This window comes from Biomphalaria glabrata, chromosome 5, assembly GCF_947242115.1.
Source record: "Biomphalaria glabrata chromosome 5, xgBioGlab47.1, whole genome shotgun sequence".
NCBI classification, from domain to species: Eukaryota; Metazoa; Mollusca; class Gastropoda; family Planorbidae; genus Biomphalaria; species Biomphalaria glabrata.
The window spans coordinates 32,068,730-32,095,155 of NC_074715.1; the positions used below are offsets into that span (position 1 = coordinate 32,068,730).

The following is a 26,426-nucleotide window of genomic DNA, read 5'->3' on the forward strand; positions in this document are numbered from 1 at the left end:
TAAAATGTAAGTTTTGTACCCTCAACAAATTTAGGATAAGTTTCATTTGGTTCTGTTTTATCAAAGAAATATCAGCAGCAATGCCAGAATGTTTGTCTGACCAATAAGTCAAGTCCCAGTGAGGTGAATGATTCTTCTGTAGCCATATGGATGTGGAGAATGTTTTTCTGCTACCTGCACCTAACAACTTAAGATAACATTCATTGGTTAGTCTTCCATACAACATTACAACTTAAGATAACATTCATTGGTTAGTCTTCCATACAACATAACAAATTAAGATAACATTCATTGGTTAGTCTTCCATACAACATAACAACTTAAGATAACATTCATTGGTTAGTCTTCCATACAACATAACAAATTAAGATAAAATTCATTTGTTAGTTCCCAGAAATAGCAAATTAAGATAACATTCATTTGTTAGTCTTATTTACATAACAACTGAAGATAACATTCATTTGTTAGTCTTCCATACATAACAACTTAAGACAACATTCATTGGTTAGTCTTCCATATAGTTCGTCCATCGTGGTTTGATGATGACCACTTTGTCATCTAGGGGGCTGAGGGCTTTGCACTGGGGTTTTATGCCTCCTCATGTGGCTGGTGAGACCTATGTGAGCCCGGAATGTTCGGCCGCACACTGGGCAGGTTATTCCAGCAGGAGCTAGTGTCGTTTGCCTTGCTTTTCTTTTCTGTCGTTTTTCTTCTTTCCTCAGCAACCAGTTTTCACAGCGCGACGCCATGATGCTCTGTCATGTGCCTCTGTCTCCCAGGTGCCTTGTTGAACGCCTTCAGAGAAGCTTTGAGGGTGTCCCTGAAGCGCTTTCTTTGACCACCGTGCGAGCGCTTTCCTTCGCTTAGTTAGCCATACAAGAGTCGTTTAGGGATGCGGTGGTCTTCCATTCTGTAGACGTGACCTGCCCATCGCAGCTGGGACAGCATCAGGATTGTGTACATACATAACAACATAAACACACAGAAAATCTGTCTTTTAAAAATTTAGATATCTTTTGAAATGAAAAATGTAAAAAGAAAAAAAAAGATTCCTTCATGATCAAACATTATGATTAAAATTGAAATAATAGTCCATAACCATGTTTATTTATAATGCATTTGTTTCAATTTAAAATAGTTAAGATATAAATTAAAAAAAAAAAATACAACAAAGCAAAAAACTATTCTGCACTGCATTAAATATCCTTAAAATTATACATGCTAAACATGACAGAATTGAAATATTTACCGGTCCATCAGCTGAAATGTTTGCAGACATTGTCAAACCATTAGCATCAGTTTGTTTTCTTAAGTTGAGATCATAATTTAACAATGTGCTCATCAAGTCAATATGAGTGGCAAAGTTTACTGCATTAATGTCAGTAGCCTCTAGAAATACACAATGTTTTTTTAAAAGCTATTCAATTGTCTATTAATTATTGTCATGTTATAAAATGTGACTCTTGTTGCTAGTGACACCAATGCAACAATTATAACTAATTGTCATTTACATTTTAAAACATTGAAATGATACTAGTCTCTAACCAATGACTTTATCCTGTTTTGACCACAATATATGGGTTAGTAACAAAGCAAAATTTTTTTAATACTTTAAGGAAATTATTTTAAAATGAAAGAAGAAAGTTGTAAAAGAAAGACAAGTTTAATCTGTTTTGCCTGGTGCTGTATCCTTCTCAAAACTACTTCTACACTGTCACTGTGCTGTAGTCCTCTCTACACTTGCTCTACCTCTCCACACTGTCTCTGAGCAAATAGTGTTATCACTTGGATGCCTTATTATGTCATCACTCTGGTCACAAGCTCTAACATTGCAGGAGGCTAGGCTAGGAAAAATTTGTACAAATGCTCCTTCTTCCCTAGTGCTATTAGAGCATGGAATGGGTTGCCTGATCTAGCCAGGAAAACCAGTGACTTGGCAGAATATAAGTCATTGGTTAATATGCATGACTGAATGCATGATGCGTAGGATGTAATCATCTTCTTTTTTGAAATAACATCTGTATTATATAAGATAATTTAAGATAAGGAGATAATCAGATCTTACAAACACTCTACCACATAGCAATCTGTCCTGACTAACAAAAGAAATGTGCACTACTAACTAAGTACTCACCAAAATAACTGAGCTTGAACTTTGGTTGATGAGAATGGATAGAAGCATTAGCACGTATTTCATGTTCTAAGTCAGAAATCTTTGTGTAGTTAATGTAATGAGTCACATTAGAGCGTGGAGAACACAGCTGCAAGTTATAATCAAAGTGCTTGTAGTGCTCAAAATCTATATGAATTTTAAAGGACCTGTCAAAACTGTGCTCACTTGTCTCAACCAGTGTCCAGCTGTGGTCATGTTGAAACACCTGTGGAGTGTTGAGATGCTCACCTTGAAAAGTGAACATCATGTTGTGAACATAGTCATTCAGGTTAAGCTTTACCCATTGCCTGAAGAAAAAGAGAAAAGTTAGAACTTTTAAATATTACTCTAGCACTGGAAGTAGTTACAATATGATACATTTTCAGAGTAAGAGTAAGCCACATTGAAAATATGACATTTTACTTTCTACTCATAAAGAGACTTCCATTAGTTGCAATAAATGGCTCCTCTGCTTTTGGCCAAGTAGAATTAGTTTCCCAAAGTAGCATCAATCCAGCTTCTTGTCCAACAACTGACTTAGTTCTATGAGGTTTGGTTAGAATTAGCCCATCCATTCCATAGCTCCAGGTATCAAGTGTCCAGAAAGAGTTTTTCTGATTTTAAGAATAATAAGAAATCAAGTGCAAAATATTTATTTTTTGTGTGTAAATTCTCTGAAACAACAATATATTGTATTCAGTAACTAAATCAAGTTTTGATGTCTCATTTTATTATTATTAAGGGCAGATGTTATATATATATATATATATATATATATATATGAAACTATGATATGAAGATGTTGCTAAAATACAAAATGGTTTCAAGCTTAAAATATAAATCTATTTACATGTACACATTTATTCAGAAAATCTTCATATCAAAGAAATATTTTTTAAAATTTATACAGTTCAATTTAAATCAATAGTAATATATTACATATTATATATGTGTGTAAAATGAATTTCTCAATTCGACAATGTTTTTATTTAGAGAGGTTTTAGTTCTAAATATTTTCTTGAACTCATATAATAGTTAAGTAAAAGGAAAGTTCCCCTTTCAGACCTTGTGGTCTATAGGGCAGATGATGTAAAGGTCATCAGTTTCTGTGGCCTACGGTTAACAAGGGTGTCATGTGGCCAGTACAACAACAAACCACCTTTACTTTCCCCAACTCTTGTTAGGTACCCATTAGAGCTGGGAGGACTCAGAGGCGCATGAAGATTCCGAAATTAAAAATCCCAGACTTCACCAGGATTTGAACCCCGTTCAGAAGCAAAGCACTTTATCACTCAGCCACTGCACCTCCTGAACTCATTTAATATTAACCTATAAAAGTGCATTGCAGATGGTATGATCTATGATTTCTATTTAAAATGGAATTGATGACAAATTTTACATTATCCAAATACCAGAGAAAAACTTTCTTCAGTCCCCTGTGTTACTTTACAGTTGTCTTCCTGCACTGGCAGCTCACAACCTTTCCACCACTGTAGAAAACGTTCCTGCAGAAGGAAAGAAATGTTTTATTCACATATCAACTCAAAACTTTTGAAATAGTTTAATCAAAATGTAGTCATTTGTTGACAGATGAATTATAAATCTTACCTTTTCTAACCATTTCTGACAATTATTTAATTCAAAGGCTCTATCACATCCCCGTAACCATCGTATCATATTCACCTTTTAGGAGAAGGGGAGAATTAGCTTATGTCATGTACAGTCAAGCTTAAGAACACTACTTTTAGAGCTCATCTTTCTTCCTGATACTTTCTATCAACATAATTATAAAATTCTGACCTGTATCACATCATATATAGAAAGTGGTTTCTCTTTAGAATCTGAAGAATGACAAGATGATTTTGTTTTCTGTGGAAATGTATTTGTAATGGACTTTATTCATTAAGAAGTAAGTAATAGAAAAAAGATAATAGTTTCAGATAGAGATGCATTTGAACATAACAAAACAAACATGCATATGAAAAATGATAATGTCAATTCTAATGTCCAAACCACTGATCTAAATACCAATGTGAAGCTAAGTGCTGAATCAATGAATAATTTTCTCTTGACTTCTTATAGTGAGACTTTAAAATACGTTGTAAATATGAGACTAACTTACTTTTATTTTCATTTCACACATACCAGTCTTCACATACTTGACATCAGTTCTGATGGTCACATTCACAAATGGTTTTGCACCTTTTATTAAAAAATGACCTACTAGGCCAACAGCAAATTTTCCAGAGTTGTTCAATGAAAGAGTGTAGTCAAACAGTTGATAATGTGATGTAGTCTTGTTAGTCACATGAGAGGTCATGTGTATTTCATCCTGAGTTAAAAAAAATTGTGATTGTGGGTATGGATTTCCTTTTCAAATGTAACCAGTTTTTGTAATTTAATACTAAAAAAATATTTATTTTCCTGAAGGGTCTTTACTTAGTTACACAGAAATCAATAAATACCTCAGGTATTCAAACTAATGACTTCTTATGGAAAAAATAACCCAAAGCCAAATGAAGTTTACTTTTGACGTTCACAAATATTAATAATCTTTGTGGTTTATTTCAATCCACCCAATTAACATACACTTAGAAATGTGAAAGAGAAAAGAATATCTGATTATCAATTCAACAGAAAAAAATATCTGTATTATCCGTTCAACAGAAAAGAATACCTGTATTATCAATTCAACAGAAAAGAATATCTGTATTATCAATTCAATAGAAAAGAATATCTGTATTATCCATTCAACAGAGAAGAATATCTGTATTATCAGTTCAACAGAAAAGAATTATCTGTATTATCCATTCAATAGAAAAGAATATCTGTATTATCCATTCAATAGAAAAGAATATCTGTATTATCCATTCAATAGAAAAGAATATCTGTATTATCCATTCAATAGAAAAGAATATCTGTATTATCAATTCAATAGAAAAGAATATCTGTATTATCCATTCAATAGAAAAGAATATCTGTATTATCCATTCAATAGAAAAGAATATCTGTATTATCCATTCAATAGAAAAGAATATCTGTATTATCAGTTCAACAGAAAAGAATTATCTGTATTATCCATTCAATAGAAAAGAATATCTGTATTATCCATTCAATAGAAAAGAATATCTGTATTATCCATTCAATAGAAAAGAATATCTGTATTATCAATTCAACAGAAAAGAATATCTGTATTATCCATTCAATAGAAAAGAATATCTGTATTATCAATTCAACAGAAAAGAATATCTGTATTATCCATTCAATAGAAAAGAATATCTGTATTATCCACTCAATAGAAAAGAATATCTGTATTATCCATTCAATAGAAAAGAATATCTGTATTATCCATTCAACAGAAAAGAATATCTGTATTATCCATTCAATAGAAAAGAATATCTGTATTATCCATTCAACAGAAAAGAATATCTGTATTATCCATTCAATAGAAAAGAATATCTGTATTATCCATTCAATAGAAAAGAATATCTGTATTATCCATTCAATAGAAAAGAATATCTGTATTATCCATTCAATAGAAAAGAATATCTGTATTATCCATTCAATAGAAAAGAATATCTGTATTATCCATTCAATAGAAAAGAATATCTGTATTATCCACTCAATAGTAAAGAATATCTGTATTATCAATTCAACAGAAAAGAATATCTGTATTATCCATTCAATAGAAAAGAATATCTGTATTATCAATTCAACAGAAAAGAATATCTGTATTATCCATTTAATAGAAAAGAATATCTGTATTATCCACTCAATAGCAAAGAATATGCTATTTTTATTCATTCAAACAAGCCATGGCTTATCAAATCTGTTAAAATTGCTACTGCACCAAGTAAAATTTCAGTATTTCTATTTGCAGCTTTATGTATCATCATGAAAAAGTAGATTACAAGTGTCAAGACTGAAATAAAAATGTCACAGTTTATTAAACTTACAACTTCATTTCCATATTTCCAAGTTAAATGCGAAACTCTGTCTGCAGAGAACATGTTAGCAACCATTTCTGTTGTTGTCACAATTTTTTGTTCTATTTATGAGAGAAAAAAAAAGAAAACTAATACTCCACAAATCTACTTATTGACTAAAAAGAAATATTCATCTATGAATAAGGCTTTCTTTTTTTTTTTTTTTAAATATATTATATTTTAACCATCAAAAAAAATTTTCTCACAGGACTCAAAGCCATGTAGACAAAACTAATTTGACAAAAAATTTAAACATAAAAATAAACTAAAATAAGGCTTTAGGTGTGACCCTTTGAACACTACAGAACGTATAAGAGAAAGAAACAACAGGATAAGATATTACTATTTTATCTTTGCCCACCCCCTCCCCCAACCAAAAAAACCCAGAAAAAAACAGTTTGTTTTTATTTATATGTAGTTTTTTTTTAACTACAATAGAATTAAATTTTTTAAAATATTCAAGAAAGTAAGAGCTTATCCATATGTTTTGACAAAAAAAATATTTAGTAAACATCTTTAATATCATTTTACCTGGCCAAATGATAACAAATTTATAAAATGCTTTCCAGATTTTGTCTAGAGGGGTCTTTGAGTCCATAATCTCCTGATGATAAGAAAAAGTGGACGTATGACCATGTGACACAGCCTGTCTTATAACTGGGTGAAATGCATATAGAAATTTCAGTTTAGGCTCACTGTGGAAAACAAAAATTCACTTATTGTCAGTATTGATTACTTGGGTAAAAGAAAAAAAAATCATGGGGGAAACCATATAGGGACTTCTCTTGTGATCAGTAAATGTTCAAAAGAGAAATTATTTAGTTTTCCTTTTTTAATCATAATAGTCACTTTGCTCTACTGTCAAAACAGCTGTACATACAGCTAAGTTTGATATATTTTTTTTTGTTATCAAATCACTGTCTAAGCTCCTAGTCAGTAACCTTGGGCAATGGTGGTAGTCATCAAATATCTTTTAGATTGGAATTTAAATAAATATATTCTTAAGCTCATTCATGAGCATAACAGTTTTAATTTCATTCAAAATACAGAAGTTTATAGGGTGGAATGTCAATAAAAATATTGTAGAAATAAATAATTAGTGAGATATAATATGATTCAAAGAAGATTTGAATAGTTCACTTATCATTTTATGCATTACAGATTTTCCTTCAAAGAAGAAGATAATTTCGTCCATCAAGTAACTATGTATCAGTCTAGTCATGTATGTTAATTAAACTCTACAAAACTATTAGTTTTTCTGGCTGATCCTGTTCTAATATGCACATCTGAGGGGCATACCTTTTTTTCTCAAAATGGTATGACCCAAACTCAGAATGTTCTCTACATTGTGGATTATTAAGATAGAGAAAAGGGATTGAGTTTTTTCCTTTAGTCTACTTAATTAGCAAAAAAGGTTTTCCAATAGTATGGTTTCAACCTAAAAACAATACCTATGTCTAAACTGGTGGCTGAGTGGTTAATTAATTAAGATCTGCTTCCAAACCTGGGGTCCTGGATTCAAGTCTTGATGAAGACTGGGATTTTGGATTTCGGGATTTTTAGAGCGTCCTCGAGTCCAATCAACTTTAATGGGTACCTGACTTTAGTTGGGGAAAGTAAATGCGGTTGGTCGTTGTGCTGGCCACCTGACACTCTGCTCAATAATCATTGGCCATTGCAAACAGATGACCTTAACATTATCTGCCCCATAGATCGCAAGGTCAGAAAGGGAAAATTTACTTTTATTTAAACATTTATAACATAAAATTTGCAAGCATTTTGATCATTGATGGAAGCTTCTATTTATAAAAATAGCTAATTCACAAAATAAATAATTTTAAAAAACTAACCAGAAATATTTGACAATAAAATCTTTAGTTGCATAAGTTGCAGAATGAATTCTATCTTTATAGCGTAGGTCCAGAGATAAACTGGGCAATGCAAAGCTGAAGTGGATGACATTGTCAGTGTGATTGTAAGGAAGGATTATATTACCAGGCAGTATTCCAATTTTAGGTATTCTGTGACCTTTGCTCTACATACAATAAAGGTAAACAAAGAAATAATGGTTTGATTACTAAAACTCTCAACATTAGCAACAAAAAGATATATACATCAAATGTAAAGCATACTGTTTTACTCTATATTTGTGAAGTTTAACTTGTGGTTAGTAACATCCATTGAATGGGTGTTTAGTTTCTCATTAAAATGTTTATAATAAACCAAGTTTTTCTTCTTCACATATGAATTGTTAAGGTACCTCAAAAAGTAAAGTGTATAAAGTTTTGCTTTCCTGCTGAAGAACTGAGGCATAAACAATGTGATGATGTGTAGAGTTCACAACTTTCTTACGCTGGAGCACATAAACTATATTAGCATCAGGAATAAAGCACTGCAGTTTAAAACCAAAATGATGATCTACATTTACTGTGATGTTCAATATTCGAGACAGTTCAGAACCTGAGTAGCAGATGATAGAACATAATCTATTTAATGTATTAGACATAACTTAAAATGACTGTGTATTCTCAAATATAAATCTAAGCCACTCTATTTTTTGTAAAAGAAAGTTTATTTAAAGGCCTAAGCCACAGCTATTACAATGCATGGAAATATCTGAGAGTCAATGGGACATTCATTTGTTATTCACATGGTACCTTTCCCGCCCAGCATAAATATGAATTTTGGTATGACAGACAAAGAACAAGAAAGTAGAATAGTCAAGAGAGTGTCTTCTACTATAAAATTCAAGTGCATGAGGTATTGCTGGGAAGGCAACAGACAAGAAAGAGACATTAGGTGCTGACTAAAAAAAAAGGGGCCATGCTGGCTGAATGGCTAAGTGCTTGGCTTCCAAACCTGGAGTCCTGGGTTCGAATCTCTGGAATTTTTAATTTCGGGATTTTTAGGGCACCCCTGAATCCACCCAACTCTAATGGGTACCTGACCTTAGTTGGGGAAAGTACAGGCAGTTGGTCATTGTGCTAGCCACATGACACCCTGCTCATTAACCATTTGCCAAAGAAACAGATGACCTTAATATCATCAGCCCCATATATTGCAAGGATTGAAAGAGAAACTTTTTTTTTAATTTAAAAAAAAGGTTGTCAGTGAAGGCTTCTGCATTCATACTTTTTCTCAATTATGGTGCACATAACAGCTTAGCATACTACCAATGAGTGCCCCAGATCCTAAGGGCTTTCCCAGTATTAAATAATGAGTTGAAATATTTCCTTGAGCACTGATGAAATGTAAACATTAAAACTACAGACCTAAGCCAGATATTTGTATTCTAAATTGATGTTCAGGTGGTCCTTGCAAGTTGCTACTCCAGCTACCATTGACTGTGTATTGGTTTAAACCTCTGCATTAAAACATGATTTGCTTTAGTTAAATTGTCTAACTAAAATTAAAGAATATTACAATAAATAATGTTAACAAAACAAATGTCCCCTATCAAATGCAATTCAAAAGACAACATGACTGATTATCAAGAGCCATAGCATTTTAAACATGAAACTTAAAATAAGAGGATATAAAAAGGCTGACATACTGAACGAATATGGAAGAATGAATATGCAATTGAACCTCTCTATCCAGAAGAAATTAAGAGAATAATAGAAAGAAAAACTAAAATGGACCATCACAACTTTAAGAGAAAATGATGCTAATCACAACAAGTAAACTTTTTTGCATTTTCTGAAAGCTGAAAATTGTAACAAGTAAATTTAGTCCTTGTAGAGAAGAGCTGCCTGTTCTGTAAACCACTGTGCACTCAGTTATAGGACTAGTTATCCTGAACCCTACAACATAAAAATGAGAATGCAGAAGAAGGCTGTACGGATTGATGGACAAGTATTCTAACGACTAACTTAGAGGCTGTACAGATTGATGGACAAGTATTCAGAAGACTAAGAGGCTGTACACATTGATGGACAAGTATTCTAAAGACTAACTTAGAGGCTGTACACATTGATGGACAAGTAGACTAGCTTAGAGGCTGTACAGATTGATGGACAAGAAGAAACTAAATGTTATTGAAATAAAACTATTTTGTTGCTTACTCATCTTCTGAGTCTGATGTTCCAGTTATCCTAAATGAGTTCATGAAATTGTAAAACCCACTTTTTGATACATCAAAATAGCTGCCATGAAAGCAAAACCTTCTACCAGTTATTAAATTATATATGTCAGGAAGGCATTTGAAGAATTTCTTTTCCGTCTCTGGAGGAGATACTTTATGTTCAATATCATTGTGCAACAAGAACAGATCAGTCCTAAAAATAAAATATTTGAATGTGAATTCTATATTTATAAACATTAGAATAGCTGGTTTTGATCTTATATTGCTGTAGTTAGTGATAAGAAATGGCTTCGCTAGTTAAAAAAATGATAAAACAACAACAAAAAAAAAAGGATCACTTGAAATTAAAAAATTTGAATTGTTCACTTCCTATATTCCAGAATAGGTTTAAAAATAGTTCTCTTTCTGCTACCGTGTCTGCAGTAGAATACTCAATTTTCGTAGACAAATCTAAAGTAGCAAATCCTGATATTTTTGATGTTATTTTAGATCTTGAGTATCCACCAACAGAGACTTGCATACCTCCTTGAAAATGTGTAGTTATACTGGAAATTAAAAAGAATAATCTTCTGTTACTTGTCTACCTTATTAATTCTATCATTAATCGCATTTTTACAGACAGGAAGATTATTACTTACCCTACTAAAAAATTGTACTATTTACCTCGGATGAAAGGCAAGATTTAGCGATAGCTTATTGATTGCTGGACTGTGTTTTATCTGCAAACCAGACTTAGCAACAAAAGCAGCCTCCAGATTGGTATTCAGTGGATATCCAGCAATAGTGGGTAGAGTCTGTAAATGATATTTTAAAGTTTCTTACTAGTACGTTTTCTGGTAGTTTGACTTATTATTCTAACTTCTAACAAGGAAATTAATTTTTTCAAACTAAGTTATACTTTACAATGCATACCATGTGAAAGTCAAAGAGTTGAACTGCTTGGGGCAAAAAGGTGTTACATATTTTAGTAACAGTTTTGATTAAAGTAGTAACTAAACTGTCAGAAGTTTTCATGTGTGAAAGAGTGGTTAGAAAAGAGTTCAAAGAAACCCAACCAACATCATAACCTGAAAGATAAAAATTTCAGATCATACATAAATAAGCTGCATAAAACCAAATAGTTTGATAGAAAAAAAAAATTCATAAGTAAAAAGCTTTCAAAACTTACCATTGAGCTTTAGAAATATGTATGCCTTAGGCAGAGTTGTCACTTGTAAATTAGAGGATGTTATAATAGAAATGATTGCCTGTGTGATGGTTTTACTAAAGTGTTTGAAATGAAATGTATTACTCTTTCCTGCCTCACGAAACTTTTGTTGTATGATGCTCATAATTTCTTGAATAATGTTTGACTTATCTGTTTTATTTTTATTATTGGATCGAAGTAAGTGAACAATGTCATCCATCCCTGAAAAAAAACAAAACTATTGATCACAAAAGCAGGGCTTGTAAGTTTGCTGCTAAACTATTAAATTAAATCTAATGCTGGTACAAATATCTTTCTTATTTATATTCTTTATATTAATACAAAAGGTTACACTGAATTTCTACTAAAAGTAAAAACAGTTTTAAAAATAGGGGGCTAATGAAAGCATGCCTCTTTATCCAGAAAACAAACACAACAAACACAAAACTAAAACACACAAACATTACTTATTTTATTCAAATTAAAATTGAACTCAAAACACAAAACAAACAAAAAACAACAAATGCTAAACTTAAGTTTTAAACCAAAACAAACCTTCAATATCAACCACTATGTCAAATACATTCCACACTTCCTCTCCAATTTCTAAAGTACCCTTGATGGTAAAACTGTGAAATAGGCTGCTTGTTGGTGTGTACAAAATATTAAGAGCCAGCTGTCCACCTAGTCGCAATGAGGTCAGAGGTATGACCACTGTATGTGAGAACTGAGAAAACTGAGACTTCAACCAAATATTTTCTTCTTGATCTATCTGAAGTCCTTCCACGAGTTTTGTCAATTTATGTCTCCATCTTATATTAAAGCAAAAACATTCAGTAAATCTCAGTACATTATTGTACTAACTGGGTTGATTAATTAATAAAAAATAATCAACTATAACCAATGTAAAAGCTTTTTTTTATGTTAGTTAATTTGTTTTCATAATTAAATGTTTATTAAAAATCTAATCTTGTATGATTTACTTTAATTCTACCTAATCCATTCCTTGTTTAAGTATCACTCTCAAGGAATGTTTTTGTGTTTTTTTAAAGGGTATGGAACAACGAATCGCATATAGGAATAGTGTTACAAATGAACAGTGACAAGTAGAGGTCAACGTGTGACCCCAGTGAGATGACACAGCACCGAGTGTTCTCTGGAATCTACGCGAATAAACAAAGACAGGATATGACGTGCCCTCACATGTTGTTCCAGAGGACGAACTGATCTATGAAGGGGGCAGTGTTACAAATGAACAGTGACAGATAGAGGTCACAACTTGTGACCCCGGCAAGATGACACTGCAGCCGATGTTTTCTGGAATCTACATGTATAAACAAAGACAGGATGTGACGTTTCCTCACATGTTATTGCAGAGAATACTAGCAGTGTTTGTGCAACTTTGGAGGATCGATTAGGGACTCTATATAAGCCAGAGATTTAATGTAAAAGTCAGTTGTGAGTGAGTCGTCAGTACTGTTGTCTACTGTGCGAGACAGTAGAAGAGAAATGTGTACGACTAGGGTAGAGTTAACGGGAGTGGACTGCTGTCGTTAAAGTCTATACAGCGAACTACAGTGGACTTGAGCCGTTACAGTCGATACAGTCGATGTAAGACGTGTGCGGCTCTGATTCGGTAGACTTGAGTACGACTTGGTTCAGGTTTGGGAGACCTGGAGCGACACTGGGAAGTGTGTCGTTGGTCTGTTCTGTGGAATACGGCTCGATGCAAGTTGAGAAATGAATTGCAATGAAGTGAAGAGATGAATTGCAACGAAGTATAGCTAACTGTAAACTGACAGATATTGTACAGTCTTCTACGCTACATGTTACAGTAACAAATTGTTAGAGTTAATAGTCAATAAAGTTATATGAAGCTGAAAGTTGAGTCGTCAAGTTCTCTGCAGTGTTTTTATTTGTGTGCCTACTAATACATTTAGCCAGAAGATTCAGAAATACGTAACAATATCTTTCAAATCTGAAGGAATATAATTACACTCTTCCACTGTTCAGGCATGTTTCAACAAAATGTATGAAAGAAAAAAGGTTGTAGCTCATAGATTAGTTTGGTATAAGATGTATACAAAAATATTTAAAAATCTAAAAATCTGCACAAATTATGACAAAGTTAAGCAATTTCTAAATATTTTGTAATAACAAATATTTTAAGTAGAATTTTTTTTTGCTTCAGAGAGAACAAAACTGTAACTTGGAAACTTTCCTAGTCTCTAGATGCACACTGGCTTGGTAAACACAAATTAACTAGTTACAATTTATGATTCTCATTTCAGTATAAAAGTTGTTTTTTAAAGATATGTCTAAAGTCATCATAAAAATTAAATTTTTATGTGACAATAAATGAAAAGAATAGAAATTCAAAGACAACTCACAATAAATTTTTTAAAATTATACATCTTTGATTCTATTAAAATGTGTGACTTACTCTTCATGATTTAAATGAAGACCCTCATTTAGACTTGACACTTTAGTTACAATGTATGTCTGAAGGTTTTCTATGGAAGTCTCCTCAAGAAGTTTTACAAGCTTCATCATGACTGTTTCATTTCCTTTTATCAATATTTCATCGAAAATAGCTGCCCTCAATACAATGGGCCGTCTTTCTTCCTTTAACACTGTTAGAAGCTCATTTATCATAGCATCTTTTAAGCCAACAGCAGCAAGAGCCTGTATCCAAATACTAGTATGTCATGATCAAAAATATTTACAGTTTCAATATCTAAATACATAAAAAAATGCACTTTTAACCATGTGATGACAAAAAAGATTCTGCATACAGATAGGTAAGTTAAGTATTATCATTCTAGGATTAACTATATTGCATACTTTCTCACTATTAACTAGAAAGATGCAAGGGGCAACCACTATAACCTGAACAAATAAAGAATCAATTATTTATACTATTATTAATTCATGAATTATCTATCTATTGCCATCTATTACAAGTCCCATTTTGTAATAAAATTGTTTATATAATATTATATATTATAACTAGTTAAATAAACAATGAAAATTTTTTCATTGTCATGAGTTTTCTTTTTGTTTAAAAAAATTACAACATACCTGAACACTAGCTCTAGCTACACTGACACTTATATTTTGATTTTTTACCAATGACAAAAGATATTTTGTGATCTTCAAGTCTTTCTCCAAAACACTATCATAGTACTTATCTGCAAACATGCCAATATTTCCAACACACTATTGAAAAATAATAATGAATTTGTATAATTATTTTAATCCCCTGGAGTCTTCACAGTGTAAGAAAGGTAATAAATAAATTATTTAACAAGATTTCAAAATAATATAGAAAAAGGCATCAACAGTTATAGACAGGTTTTTTCCTCTAAATATAAATTTAAAAAATCTGAGAAAAATCACTGAGAGTTTTCATTAGGATGAAATGATGGGAACAAGATTATCCAAAAATAAAAGTTACCATTGCAGATTTCATGCAGTTAATTATTCACAACATTAGTTTAACATTCTCACCTTGATTGCTGTGAGCAATGTTTCTTCTTTTATTAATTTATCTCTGTGATTTAGTCTATTCTCTATTAAAGGTTTTCCATTTTCAGTAATCATCTTGTGCAAATAAGTCAAAACATCAAATACAATATAGCCAACCTGAAATTGTTTGGGAAAATATTTTGCTAATTTATCATAAAAGGCTAAACCCGAAAATTAAAAATACAATTTTTTTTTGGACATGTTCAAAATGGAATGTTTTATTATATACACTCTAGAAAAAAATTAAAGACAATTTTGTTTTTATTTTGATAGAAATATTTGAAAACATTTAATTTCCATGTTATAAGTTACATTAGAAAAGAAATTACCACTTGTTTGTGACTAGTGGACTCTAAGGAATCATTGAGACGGCTCATCATAGCAGACATTGCTAAAAGACACTCTGAGCTGTAGTCATGTTTGCAATAGTCCTTAATGCAAAAAATAAACATGATTAATTAATTCTCTTATTATTCAAAAATTCTTATAGCAAAGGGAAATTACTGATGGTTCAATAATTGTGCTTCACTGGATACTGCACCTATCCCATATAAAGATGACCAAAGCTCAAATTTCAGCTGGCTCTGACACCCAACTGGCACAAAGGAGATCACCTAGCAGCAAACGGTTTTCTGAAAGGGACAGCTTGAGGACTTATACAAGAATGGTGGGACATACATCTGAGACAACGCAAAGGCTATCAGTGAAGAAAAGAGACTGCAAAAAGAAAAAGCCCTGGTTTTAACAGTTAGGTGTGGTAGCTGAGTGGTAAAACTCTTGGCTTTTGAACTGATGGGGGGGTCCCAGATTCATTTTGGGATCTTAAGGGCACCTCTGAGTCCACCCAGCTCTAAAGGGTACTTCACATTAGTCAGGGAATAGTATAGAGGGTTGGTCATTATGCTATCCACAAGCCCCCCCCCCCCCCCCCCCGCAGGCCCCCTTTTCCCTTGCACCACAGAAACAGATGATCTTTACATCATCTGCCCTAAAAATCACAAGGTCTGAAAGGGGAACTTTTACTGTTAGTTGTGACACAATGAGGGTCTCCCAAACCATGTGAACTCTTTAGATTTGAAGACATTGCTTTAGCATTATTTATTTCTTTTTAACTCTCATAAGACAAAATTTCTGATATTCTTTGGGACCATCTAAATTTTGAAACTTTATTGCATTATTATTACTATTCTATATTAAGTTAATGAAAAAAAATATGGTAAGAGAGTTGGTATTTTAAGCAGAAACTCAGTATCTGCATTCAGTAAATTCAAATAATCAGCTCAGCAGTACTGATAACAAAATGTAGCTATCAATTTTTTAAATATTTTTTACTTACAAATATGTGCTTAACAAATCTACTTGAAGGATGGTAAAACAATCCAAGGTTTAACAATATTCTATCAGCTTCAAATCTCTCAATGTGTTTCAACTTCAAAGATTCTGCCACAAAGATCATACAATCTCTGGAGCCACATGACATCAAGCTGCTAATCAAGAGACCTTCTTTTGTAGACTTAAATGAAAACATAAAAACGCTAAATTTACTATCCAGAAAAAAATAGCTTAACTTAATTACAATTTATTAATTTATAAATAATGATTTAATAAGATCTCCCTTTCAGCTGCTTTCTACTTTATTTGACCTTTTTATTTTTTAACATTTATATGATGTCATATCAATGTTTAAAGTAGCCGAGAAGAAACATAAGAGTCATAAAAGACTTATTTTCGGCTTAAATAGCTAAATAAGGGCTGAATAAAAATCAACAATGAAATTGCTTTTGCTTAGTATGTCTTTCAATGCATATAAAACAGGAAAACACCAAAGAATGGGATTTCCAAGCAACTGAACAATACCTAGATGGATCTTTTACCTGGAGGGTTTTATAATCTAACTTTTCATTAAATGCTTTGTAGCAAAGAGTTGAATGACGACAAGCAAAAATTGCATCTTTCACTTTTCTAATTTCATCTTCTTCCATATCTCTCAATGTGTGTACCAATCTTCTGTAACTGCAATGCAAAGGCAAGTCAATACTGTTTCTTTTAGATTAAAAAGTATGCTTGAGCTATAAGTTCACATGATACAAAACAGTTTCTCATACTACCTTTGGGCAGAATGATCTAGGTTGATTTTGTTGCTGTGACCCTGGGCAATAAAATCCTGTAGCACAACATCTAGATCTCTCTCCAAATCATCACTACTGTGTTTTTTATCACTGGACTCATACTCCATCGTTAGCTTGACCAAACGTTTTCCATTCAAAGAATGGTCAACAGGTCGGTTTCCCATTCGAGTTTTGGATAAAAATTTTATCACCTGACTAGATTTGGAAAAAAGCAATGTTAGATGTTTACATTTTAAGTTGACTCACTTATGTTTAAAGATATGTAGATCCTTTTAACTCCTAGTTTTGCTTGGGATATAACATATTTTTATCTTTGAAGCAAAACTTGAAAAGAAATACATAAAAATTAAGGATGTTTTTTATTTGCAACTCAGGTCTGTACCAGGTGGGCATAACCCTGTCTGAGTTATGAACAATGAATTGTCTAGTCTGGCCTTTCTACCTTCCTCTTCAAAACTTTTTTTTAAAATAGTTTTATTTACTTTATATTGCATCCAGACAAGGCTTGAACTGAGAAAAATGTGAACTTAAACAATACTACAATTTATTTTTAAAAATGCAGTATGTTGATGTAATTTCAAAGACAGAGAGACTAGTGAAATTTTTTTTTTTTTTTTGTCTATTGCATTTTTTGTGATCCATGTTTTTTTTTTCAATATTTTTCCCCTTAAAACAGCAGTTGTGTATTCTGTCATTGTAAGTTGCTTGAATTGACCTTGAGAGGCATTTAGATACACAAAGCTTAGGAGGGTATGCTTGTGCTTTATTAGTTGTCAAGATGTATTTTTTTTAGAAACTATTTATAATTATATTTTTCAAGTTACTTATTGTTTGCTTACAAGCGTCAATTTAATTTGAACCAAAAACAATGCATGAGGAAAAAAAAACACTTTAAAAAAAAGTTACAAATATTTTCTCTATATCAGAGTTTAAATGAGTTGGATGACTGTATTAGCATGATTTGTAAATGTAGTAGATTATTAACATCAATTAAAATCCAACTAAGATTATGTATATTTAAAATAAAAGATCACCTGATGTTGGTGACAACTGAGTGAAAATGTTGGTCTTCATAGCCAAGTGGTATGTGAGATTGCCTTTGAACACATCTTGCTAGTTTTAAAATGTTGTGTTTTCCTAATTCAAAATCACAGGTCACTTCTGATTCAAATGGATAACTGAACTATAAGATTAAAAAGTAATGAATTAAAACACAATTTTCAAACAATGTAAAAAAAATATCAGATACAAAGGCAAAATAATGTGAACAAGAAACATCTAGGTTGAATCTGATAACTTTACCATTTCAATGTGTCCAGCATTTTTGTGTAAGCATTTTTTTTTTTATCTTTGTCTTAAGATAATGATTTGTCACCATTGTATTCCTACAAGGTTCAAATTTTTTCCCTTTTATTTCCTCATGAGAAGCAATCAACTGAAATGCTGTCTGTTTGTTAGCATAGGACAGTCTATAATACTATTTTTGGCAGGAGAAAAGGTTACACAAGTTAGGTTACATGAGTTAGGCACTAAAAAACAAAGTTTTGTGAAGCACCTAAATTTCTTAACTGTTAAATAGTCAGTGCAATTTTGATCAAATTAGTAAATGTCTCTGTGTATCTTGATAACTTTGTCCATTTTTTTCCTAAATAAAATCAGAGCTAGACATTTCTGTTAAGCCTTTTATATCATTTGGAGCATGTATTTCCACCCAGAAAAATGCCAGTTATTGAGAGTGACAACAAGGCACTAAAACAAATAAAAACTACTTACTAAACCAGTCACACAGACTAAAAACTCAAAATATCTAGGTGTAATAATAAATGAAAAGTTTTCAAGGAATCCCCATATTGATGAAAATGAAATTATTAAAAATAAAGCAAAACATTAGGATTTATTAAAAGAAATTTTTACAAATCAAACAAGAACATAAAACTAAAATGCTATTTAACTTTAGTTAAACCAATATTAGAAAATGCATCTTTTTGGGATCCCTCAACTCAAGAAAACAAAGAAATTAGAACAAATACAAAAAAGGGCAGTGAGATTAATAACAAATGAATATTCAAATTTGATTAGAGTAGCGCCATTAGTAAAATCCCTAAATTTAGAGACACTTCAGGACAGAAGAATAAAAAGTAAAGTAGCAATAATAGCCTACATAAAACACTGAACTATAATTTACAAAAAGAATAACAAAACCTAATGAAATACTTAGACACAAAGATAGAGGTACATTTCTTAATTCCATACACTAGAACAAATTTGTACAAGTGCTCCTTCTTTCCTAGTGCCATTAAAGAATGGAATGGTTTGCCTGAATCAGCCAGGAAATCCAACAACTTAGCAGAGTTTAAGTCATTGATTAACATGCATGACTAGATTGACACAAGAAATGCATAGGACGTAATTATCTTTTTTTTTAAGTAACATCTGTAATATATAAAATAAGACGATTTCACTGACTTTTTTGTTGAAAGCATTCATACCCAAGGGAAAAAATTCTTTGGGTCTTTATTAACTGAAATAAGAACTATAGTTTTTTTTCTAAATGTTCAGTTTATAACTGAATTTCTTTCATAAAGAAAAAAAAGTGTATTAAATAAGTAGCCACAGGTACTAGGTTACATTTACCTCAGTGATAGGGGCCATTCTATGTCTTCCAATCAGAGTTTTGCTATAAGACAAAACATTTGCTTGGCTTTCACTTATGTGAGAAAGATTACAAGCAACTAAATCGCGATAAGTTTGTACATAGGTAGCAGTATTTTCTGGGAATGTTACATCTGTCAAGCAAGTTCCAAAAATATCATGCTAAAGTAGAAAGAAAAACAAAAGTGAGATTCTTTAATTTTAGGCAAGAAAATGTATATATTACTAAATAAAAATACTAATAACATGTAATCAAGTACCTTTAGATGATATTTACTATGGGATTTTTTTTTTACAGGATAATTTGCCTCTTCTTTGTTATAATTTTTTTTTTGTTCTGATCTCTTATTTGACTAAAGATGTTTGTAAATTAAATAGAATCTATAGCAAACATTTTAAAGCTTCCCTATACATTACCAACTCAAAATCGTAATATAAAACATGATCAAATGTAAGATAAATGCTAATAAAATATAACTCATAAAAATTTACAATGAATACTCAACATTTTCTAGATTTTGGTGGCTTTAATTTGTTAAAAATTCAGCTTAAAAACAAAGTATATATTTACTCTCTAGATCTATATTATATTGTATTTATTTACCAGTTCGACTGATTTGTTTTCTAGATCATCAGGCTTTGTAGGCAACTGAAGAAGTGATACAATACCTCTCTTTATGTTTAGAATGTATAAAGGTTCCAATTCAGAAACATATATCTCATGGCCAATGACCATGCCTTCATTGTAATGAAAATAGACTTGATGCCTTCACAGTAATGAAAACAAAAATTAATGATATATTAAATATAACATTTTTCAAACAGTCATACTTAGTTATACAATTCAATGACAATATAAAATAGAGTTCAAACCTTCAAAGCCATAATAAGCAAAATTACATGAGCATAATATTACTCACTTTTTTTTTTCTACCAAAAATTACAATTGATCAAACTGATGAAACAAAACAGCAGCTTCCAGAACTCTGTGTTGCTCGGGGAATCATCTAATGATCTAAACCAGATTTTGAACAAACACTCAACAGTGAACACCTCTGCCTCTGCTGAATCAGACTTTGTCTTAGTCAGAGATATAGTTTTATTAGAGTTATCTTCACTCTTCTATCAAGTAGTCTACTCCTTTTATGCCCTCTTTCTCATCTACTCCTTCATCTTGCAATTTGGTTAATAACAAAACAAAATTCACTAGACGGATTCAGACCGCTGCGAATTCTCAGAATAAAAGTTTCATGACATAAATTAGATCTAGATCTAGTTAGTTAGACTCTACCTGCTTAGCTCTTCTGCGAGCGTTTCTGAATTTTCTGTTGTGGTATAAAATCTTGAAGGACCTCGATCATCTAAATGACAGTTGAGTAACTAAGGAAATATAGTATTATAAGTATAGTAATAAAAAAGGTATTACTTATTCAGTTATTTAAATTACTGATTTCACTTAACGTATGATTATTATTCCCGTGTAAAACGAAGAAATAGTTTAATTCATTGATTAGCAGCGGGTAGGGTGGGAAATGCGAAATTCGGCACTATCTCTCTAGTATTGTGACGACAGTCCGCGGTGCATACCATACATTTACATTGATACAACTAGCCACCCTGGTTTTTATTTTTCTTCACTGAGACTTGGTCTTGATTGTAATACATTGTAGATTTTTTTCTAGCTAATTATATCGATGTTACAAATGTTTCAATAATCAACACTACACGCAAATTATAGCAGTTACCGAGTTAGGTCCAAGAAAAAGACAACTAAATAATGAGTTTGTCGTTTTATCTAGATCTAGATCTTATTGTATATGCCTTCAGGACAGAAGGCTCAAAAGTAAAGTAGCAATCATACATAAAACACTGAACCATAATCTTCAAATACAAAAACAAAATTTAATAAAATACTCTGAAAGACACAAAGATAAAGGCACATTCCTCGTCCCATATGCTAGGACAAATTTGTACAAATACTCCTTCTTCCCTAGTGCTATTAGAGCATGGAATGGGTTGCCTGAGCTAGCCAGGAAAACCAGTGACTTGGCAGAATTTAAGTCATTGGTTAATATGCATGACTAAATGCATGACGCGTAGGACGTAATCATCTTCTTTTTTGAAGTAACGTCTGTATTATATAAGATAAGAAGATAAGATAGTCTATGATATAGATCTAGTAAAACCTGCCAGGTAAACAGCAAAAAGCTGTGATGAGTTTAAGCCTGATGAGCTTTGAGATGTGTGTTATATAGATCTAGTGTTTTAGGCCTACTCTTCTGGGCCACTTTTCAAAGTAGCATGGCGGGAGAAACCAAATATCTCAAAGGTCACCAGAGGTAGATCTAGATTCTAGATCTATACTTGGTAGAAGTACAGCTAGATCTAATTGGACGATAAGTGAATATTGTGAAGAATGGAACAGCCTTGCTTTTTTACATTGCACCTTACTGCGGAATAAATGCGGATGGTCTGCTATTCAACTAAGTCAACTGTGGTCTCTTATCTTATATGATACAGACGTTACTTTAAAAAAAAGAAGATGATTACGTCCTACGCGTCATGCATTTAGTCAGTGGCGTAGCATCCATGGCGCGAAAGGGTTCAATGAACCCGGGTCTACGACCTTTAGGGGCCCACAGCCTGTGGTGTAACAAGGGGCTCATTGCGCTTGAGCCCATGACTCATGACCAGTTGGGGCCACATGAGCACTTGGGATGACACTAAAGGGAAAAAAAAACTGTACTATTTTGAAAACAGATTTGAAAAATGTCGCTTGATTCTGTATAGAATTTTTTACAAACGTTGACTTTTAAGATTTGTAGAGTCACAACTGAATCAAATCTATTGACATTATTACTGACAAAAAAAAGTTCGATCCTTGCAATGACATTGGAATGTCTTTTGATAAATGTACCATTTCACTCAGATTACTTAATTTTTGTCATACACTAAATTTGTCGTATTGTGTGTGTGGGGGGGGGGGGCGCCGAGATATTCTTTAACCCGGGCCCATGGGTGTCTTGCTACGCCATTGCATTTAGTCATGCATATTATCCAATGACCTAAATTCTGCCAAGTCACTGGTTTTCCTGGCTAGCTAAGGCAACCCATTCTATGCTCTAATAGCGCTAGGGAAGAAAGAGCATATGTACAAATTTGTCCTAGTATATGGAACGAGGAATGTGCCTTTATCTTTGTGAACTATCACTATGACTTGACTAGATAAAGATACACAGTTGGAACGAAATTCAAAATTGCACTGACCTCCATTGTCAGTTCACATTTGCGTAGAACCGATATAACTAGATTGCATGTCAATTTTGTACCAGCAGTCCCGTGTGGATCACGTGTTAGTCCAGTGCTGGTCATCACTTCGTAGGAGAACTCGTACCTGTCACCTTTTCTAAATCTTGAGCCTTATTACAAACAGAAAACAGAAGAAAGATTTTAATTTATGTTTTGTGTTGGTGAGGGCTAGCATAAGTATTATGTAGGCTATGATTCTAGAGCTGTGCTGACATTCCTTATGTCCCTCTCATAGATCTAACTCAGTAAATTTTATCTCTCTTTACTCTTTCACAAAGTTTTTTTTTATTTTTTCATATTTTTTGTACTATTTTCGCGCTCTCTTTAATGATTTCTCTTTAACCCTTTCTTCATGGCCTATATTTCTTTAAATTAATTCACCTCACCACTTATCTGTTTAATTCTCTCTCTCCCTCTCTCTCTCTCCCTTTCTTTCTCACACACACACACATTATGAGTTATTTGAGTTGAAAACTACATATGAATGAAAATATAGTTTGTATTATATAACGCTTACCTTCATTAGAACATACTTTGGGTGGAGAGATACATGATCCTGAAAATACAAAGCCTTTGAAATGAAAGGTTATGTTGTTTTTTTCTTTTAAATTACAATGCTCTGTTTGACAGATATGAGCAGACGCCAGTGTTGCAAAGCTAACACAAGTGGAAAACAGGGTAATAAATAAATATTTTTCTAAAAAAACCTCGCTTATATCGAGTGAAATGGCATCGATTATTTTGAATCAATCCTAACTGTACACATCACACCATTGCATAAGTTGCTCTTGTGACGTTTACCGAGACCAATCGTTAGAGAAGGCCTCAACACTTACCTGTGACCTCGCAACATGTGGGCAATTTAGACCTCGTTGTTATGATGTTACTTAAGATTTAATTACAAACACTGATGCTTGAAATACAACTCCATTTTGAATACGGTAATATGAACAAGAAGATTAACAGACTGCCAACACACTTAGTTCTATAGCATACTTGAGAAAAACACGTGAATACTCTGAAGTCTGAACAATAGAACAAGAGAGACTACATAAAGAGAACAAATGAAACACACAGTCACACAACACTCGTTGCCATATCAAAAGTCTGACGATTGGTCTCGTTTTTACGCGTCTTGAATCTTGCATTCTTGCTTTAAGTAGAGAGCACCGTTTAATTGCTGCCATACCTCTCATTTTTGCTTATCTCGCGTTGGCTTAGTAGTCCTACATTTTCCATATTAAAAAAATTAATTACGACTTATTGATTAAATAATTGGTTAGTGTGTTTGATTGATTAATGTGTTGTCATCAACAATGAATAACTGTGTAAAGCTTTAACTTGATCCAAGAATAAAAGAGGAATAAATAATGTGTACAAGATATTGACCAGACAAACAGACGGAGTTAGTTGATAGAAGCTTTGGTAAAAAAGCTGGGTTAAATGATCGATATATGGGTCCATGCAGTGCTTTTTTTTTGTGACGGTACGCACCGGTACGGCGTACCGGCACCTTTTTCAATGTGTGGAAAAAATATTAGGCCTACTTTTCTTGTATTTTAACGTTTATTATTAATTTATTAGTAGTTAAAAGTTAGGCAATCCATCCCTGAGTACCGGAACCTATTTTTGTTACAAAAAAGCACTGCGTCCAATCCATGTAATGAAACCTGATATTTATTTATCGATTTCGTTTTGAAAACCAGGTATGATCGAGATAAGGGTTATTTTATTGTTTTGTTATTTATTTATTGTACAACGGAACTTTCTTGCTTCTGTAGCACGCTGATTTGCCGCTCTGGTCCAATGTGGACAGGGTAGGGACGGAGGTATGGGATATTTGGGAGAAGGTTTTCTTTCAGCTCTTAGCAAACACAACTTAGTTTGAGTACAAAATCTCGAAATTTAAATTCCTATTCTACATCGGGATTTGAGCTAGAAACACCCCCCCCTTTTTTTTTTCTCATTTAGATGAATGTGGCGGCGTTTGTGGTTTCAGTAGGTAATAGTATCATGATGGTTAATCAGCAAAAGTTTCTGTATTATGTTTAGCCTACTATTATTTATGCCGTTATAGATTAACTTTACCTTCATGTTTACACTCATGGGCCCAGACAGTGCTTGTACGAAACAAACTTGCTGTAATAACACATAAATTATGTTCAGTCAGTTAACTTATATATATAAATAAATTATGCTCAGTTAGTTAACTTATAATTTATATAATAAATAAATTATGTTCAGTTAGTTAACTTATATAATAAATAAATTATGTTCAGTTAGTTAACTTATATAATAAATAAATTATGTTCAGTTAGTTAATTTATATAATAAATAAATTATGTTCAGTTAGTTAACTTATACAGTCTATCAGTAAAATCTTTTGTTCTTAGCATTGTGTGTAAATTGGTTTTGTCAACGTTGTTGCTGTTGTATATTGTTTAGAATCAACATATAACCTGATGGTCTAATAATTATGTAGCCCCTGTGATACTAACAAAATATTGATGAATGTCACCATTTAACCTCACTTTTATCCAACGCTGTTGTTGTAACCAAATAAATTAGAAAAGTAACACTATTACGCAGTAATACAATTTATTTCAGCCTAATTGTGTATAAGCTTACTTTGGTCCAAAATAAAACCATCTTCAAGCAAGTGTTTAGATAGCAATGCTTCTTCTGCAAATGCAAGCACATAAATCTATATAACGTACGCTATTTCCTCCTTACCTACTAAATAAATGTATACAAATATGTATCCATTAAGGCCATTTGATGTAGCCATCTTTCTTAGATTGTGAAGTTGTGGACAGAGTGCATTGCGTTGTCCCTACATTAGTAGCCGTCCCTATACCTAGTTTATCATTTTACAGTGGCGTAAGCACAGACATTTATTTCTTTGGGCGAGGGGGTGGGGGTTCTGGTTATCTCCACACGATTTTGTTTTCATTACAGCACACACTCGAATTCGTACCTAAAAATACATGTAGGCCTATACTGCTTCAAATGTATACACGTTACATAACGTAGGCTACTACTGTCTACAAATGAGTAGAAAGGTGTTGGCCTAAGCTAGATCTATAGGACACGAGAATTTCAACGTAAGAAGTGAAAGAAAAACAGAATTTCGTATTCCAATTTTGATTTGTTTGAAAACTTTTTCTATTGTTTAGTTCGAAATGTGCTACGACTGGATTCATTGGCTACAATCTTATGCTTCATATTATATTACTGTTACACATCAGAGATAGACTATAGCAAATAGTGATGAATGTGGAAGAATGAAATACGATATTATTATCTTTTAAAGTTCAGGCATGTCCTCTAAAATTAAATAGAATATATAGTCTAGTCGTCCTATGAATCGATTAAAGTTTCATTGACTTTAATGTTAAAA

The 26,426-nt window shown here is 32.3% G+C and overlaps 1 protein-coding gene across 5 annotated transcripts in view; it reads right to left on the reverse strand.

Moving 5' to 3' along the window:
* LOC106071782 (uncharacterized) overlaps nt 1–25,885 on the reverse strand; it is a 35,012-nt gene extending 9,127 nt beyond the window's left edge. For 3 of the 5 annotated variants that reach the window (XM_056030682.1, XM_056030681.1, XM_056030684.1), the window contains exons 1-34: nt 25,760–25,885; nt 25,115–25,165; nt 23,544–23,582; nt 22,985–23,136; nt 21,009–21,097; nt 20,322–20,484; nt 19,700–19,879; nt 18,100–18,248; nt 17,045–17,260; nt 16,811–16,973; nt 16,273–16,449; nt 15,266–15,367; nt 14,919–15,053; nt 14,490–14,627; nt 13,852–14,093; nt 11,964–12,220; nt 11,391–11,630; nt 11,135–11,289; nt 10,886–11,016; nt 10,561–10,767; nt 10,203–10,415; nt 9,411–9,502; nt 8,399–8,598; nt 7,989–8,173; nt 6,670–6,833; nt 6,109–6,200; nt 4,275–4,484; nt 3,953–4,021; nt 3,761–3,835; nt 3,565–3,657; nt 2,576–2,766; nt 2,135–2,460; nt 1,250–1,389; nt 20–187 (exon numbers count right to left, since the gene is read on the reverse strand). In XM_056030682.1, coding sequence (XP_055886657.1) covers nt 20–187; nt 1,250–1,389; nt 2,135–2,460; nt 2,576–2,766; nt 3,565–3,657; nt 3,761–3,835; nt 3,953–4,021; nt 4,275–4,484; nt 6,109–6,200; nt 6,670–6,833; nt 7,989–8,173; nt 8,399–8,598; nt 9,411–9,502; nt 10,203–10,415; nt 10,561–10,767; nt 10,886–11,016; nt 11,135–11,289; nt 11,391–11,630; nt 11,964–12,220; nt 13,852–14,093; nt 14,490–14,627; nt 14,919–15,053; nt 15,266–15,367; nt 16,273–16,449; nt 16,811–16,973; nt 17,045–17,260; nt 18,100–18,248; nt 19,700–19,879; nt 20,322–20,484; nt 21,009–21,097; nt 22,985–23,136; nt 23,544–23,582; nt 25,115–25,165; nt 25,760–25,814 — 5,259 coding nt within the window. In that variant the 5' untranslated portion in view covers nt 25,815–25,885. Of the gene's footprint in view, nt 1–19; nt 188–1,249; nt 1,390–2,134; nt 2,461–2,575; nt 2,767–3,564; nt 3,658–3,760; nt 3,836–3,952; nt 4,022–4,274; nt 4,485–6,108; nt 6,201–6,669; nt 6,834–7,988; nt 8,174–8,398; nt 8,599–9,410; nt 9,503–10,202; nt 10,416–10,560; nt 10,768–10,885; nt 11,017–11,134; nt 11,290–11,390; nt 11,631–11,963; nt 12,221–13,851; nt 14,094–14,489; nt 14,628–14,918; nt 15,054–15,265; nt 15,368–16,272; nt 16,450–16,810; nt 16,974–17,044; nt 17,261–18,099; nt 18,249–19,699; nt 19,880–20,321; nt 20,485–21,008; nt 21,098–22,984; nt 23,137–23,543; nt 23,583–23,862; nt 24,353–25,114; nt 25,166–25,759 lie in introns of those variants that run through there. The other 2 variants (XM_013231949.2, XM_056030683.1) reach the window with 2 other exon arrangements.
* Nucleotides 25,886–26,426: the final 541 nt, after the last annotated feature.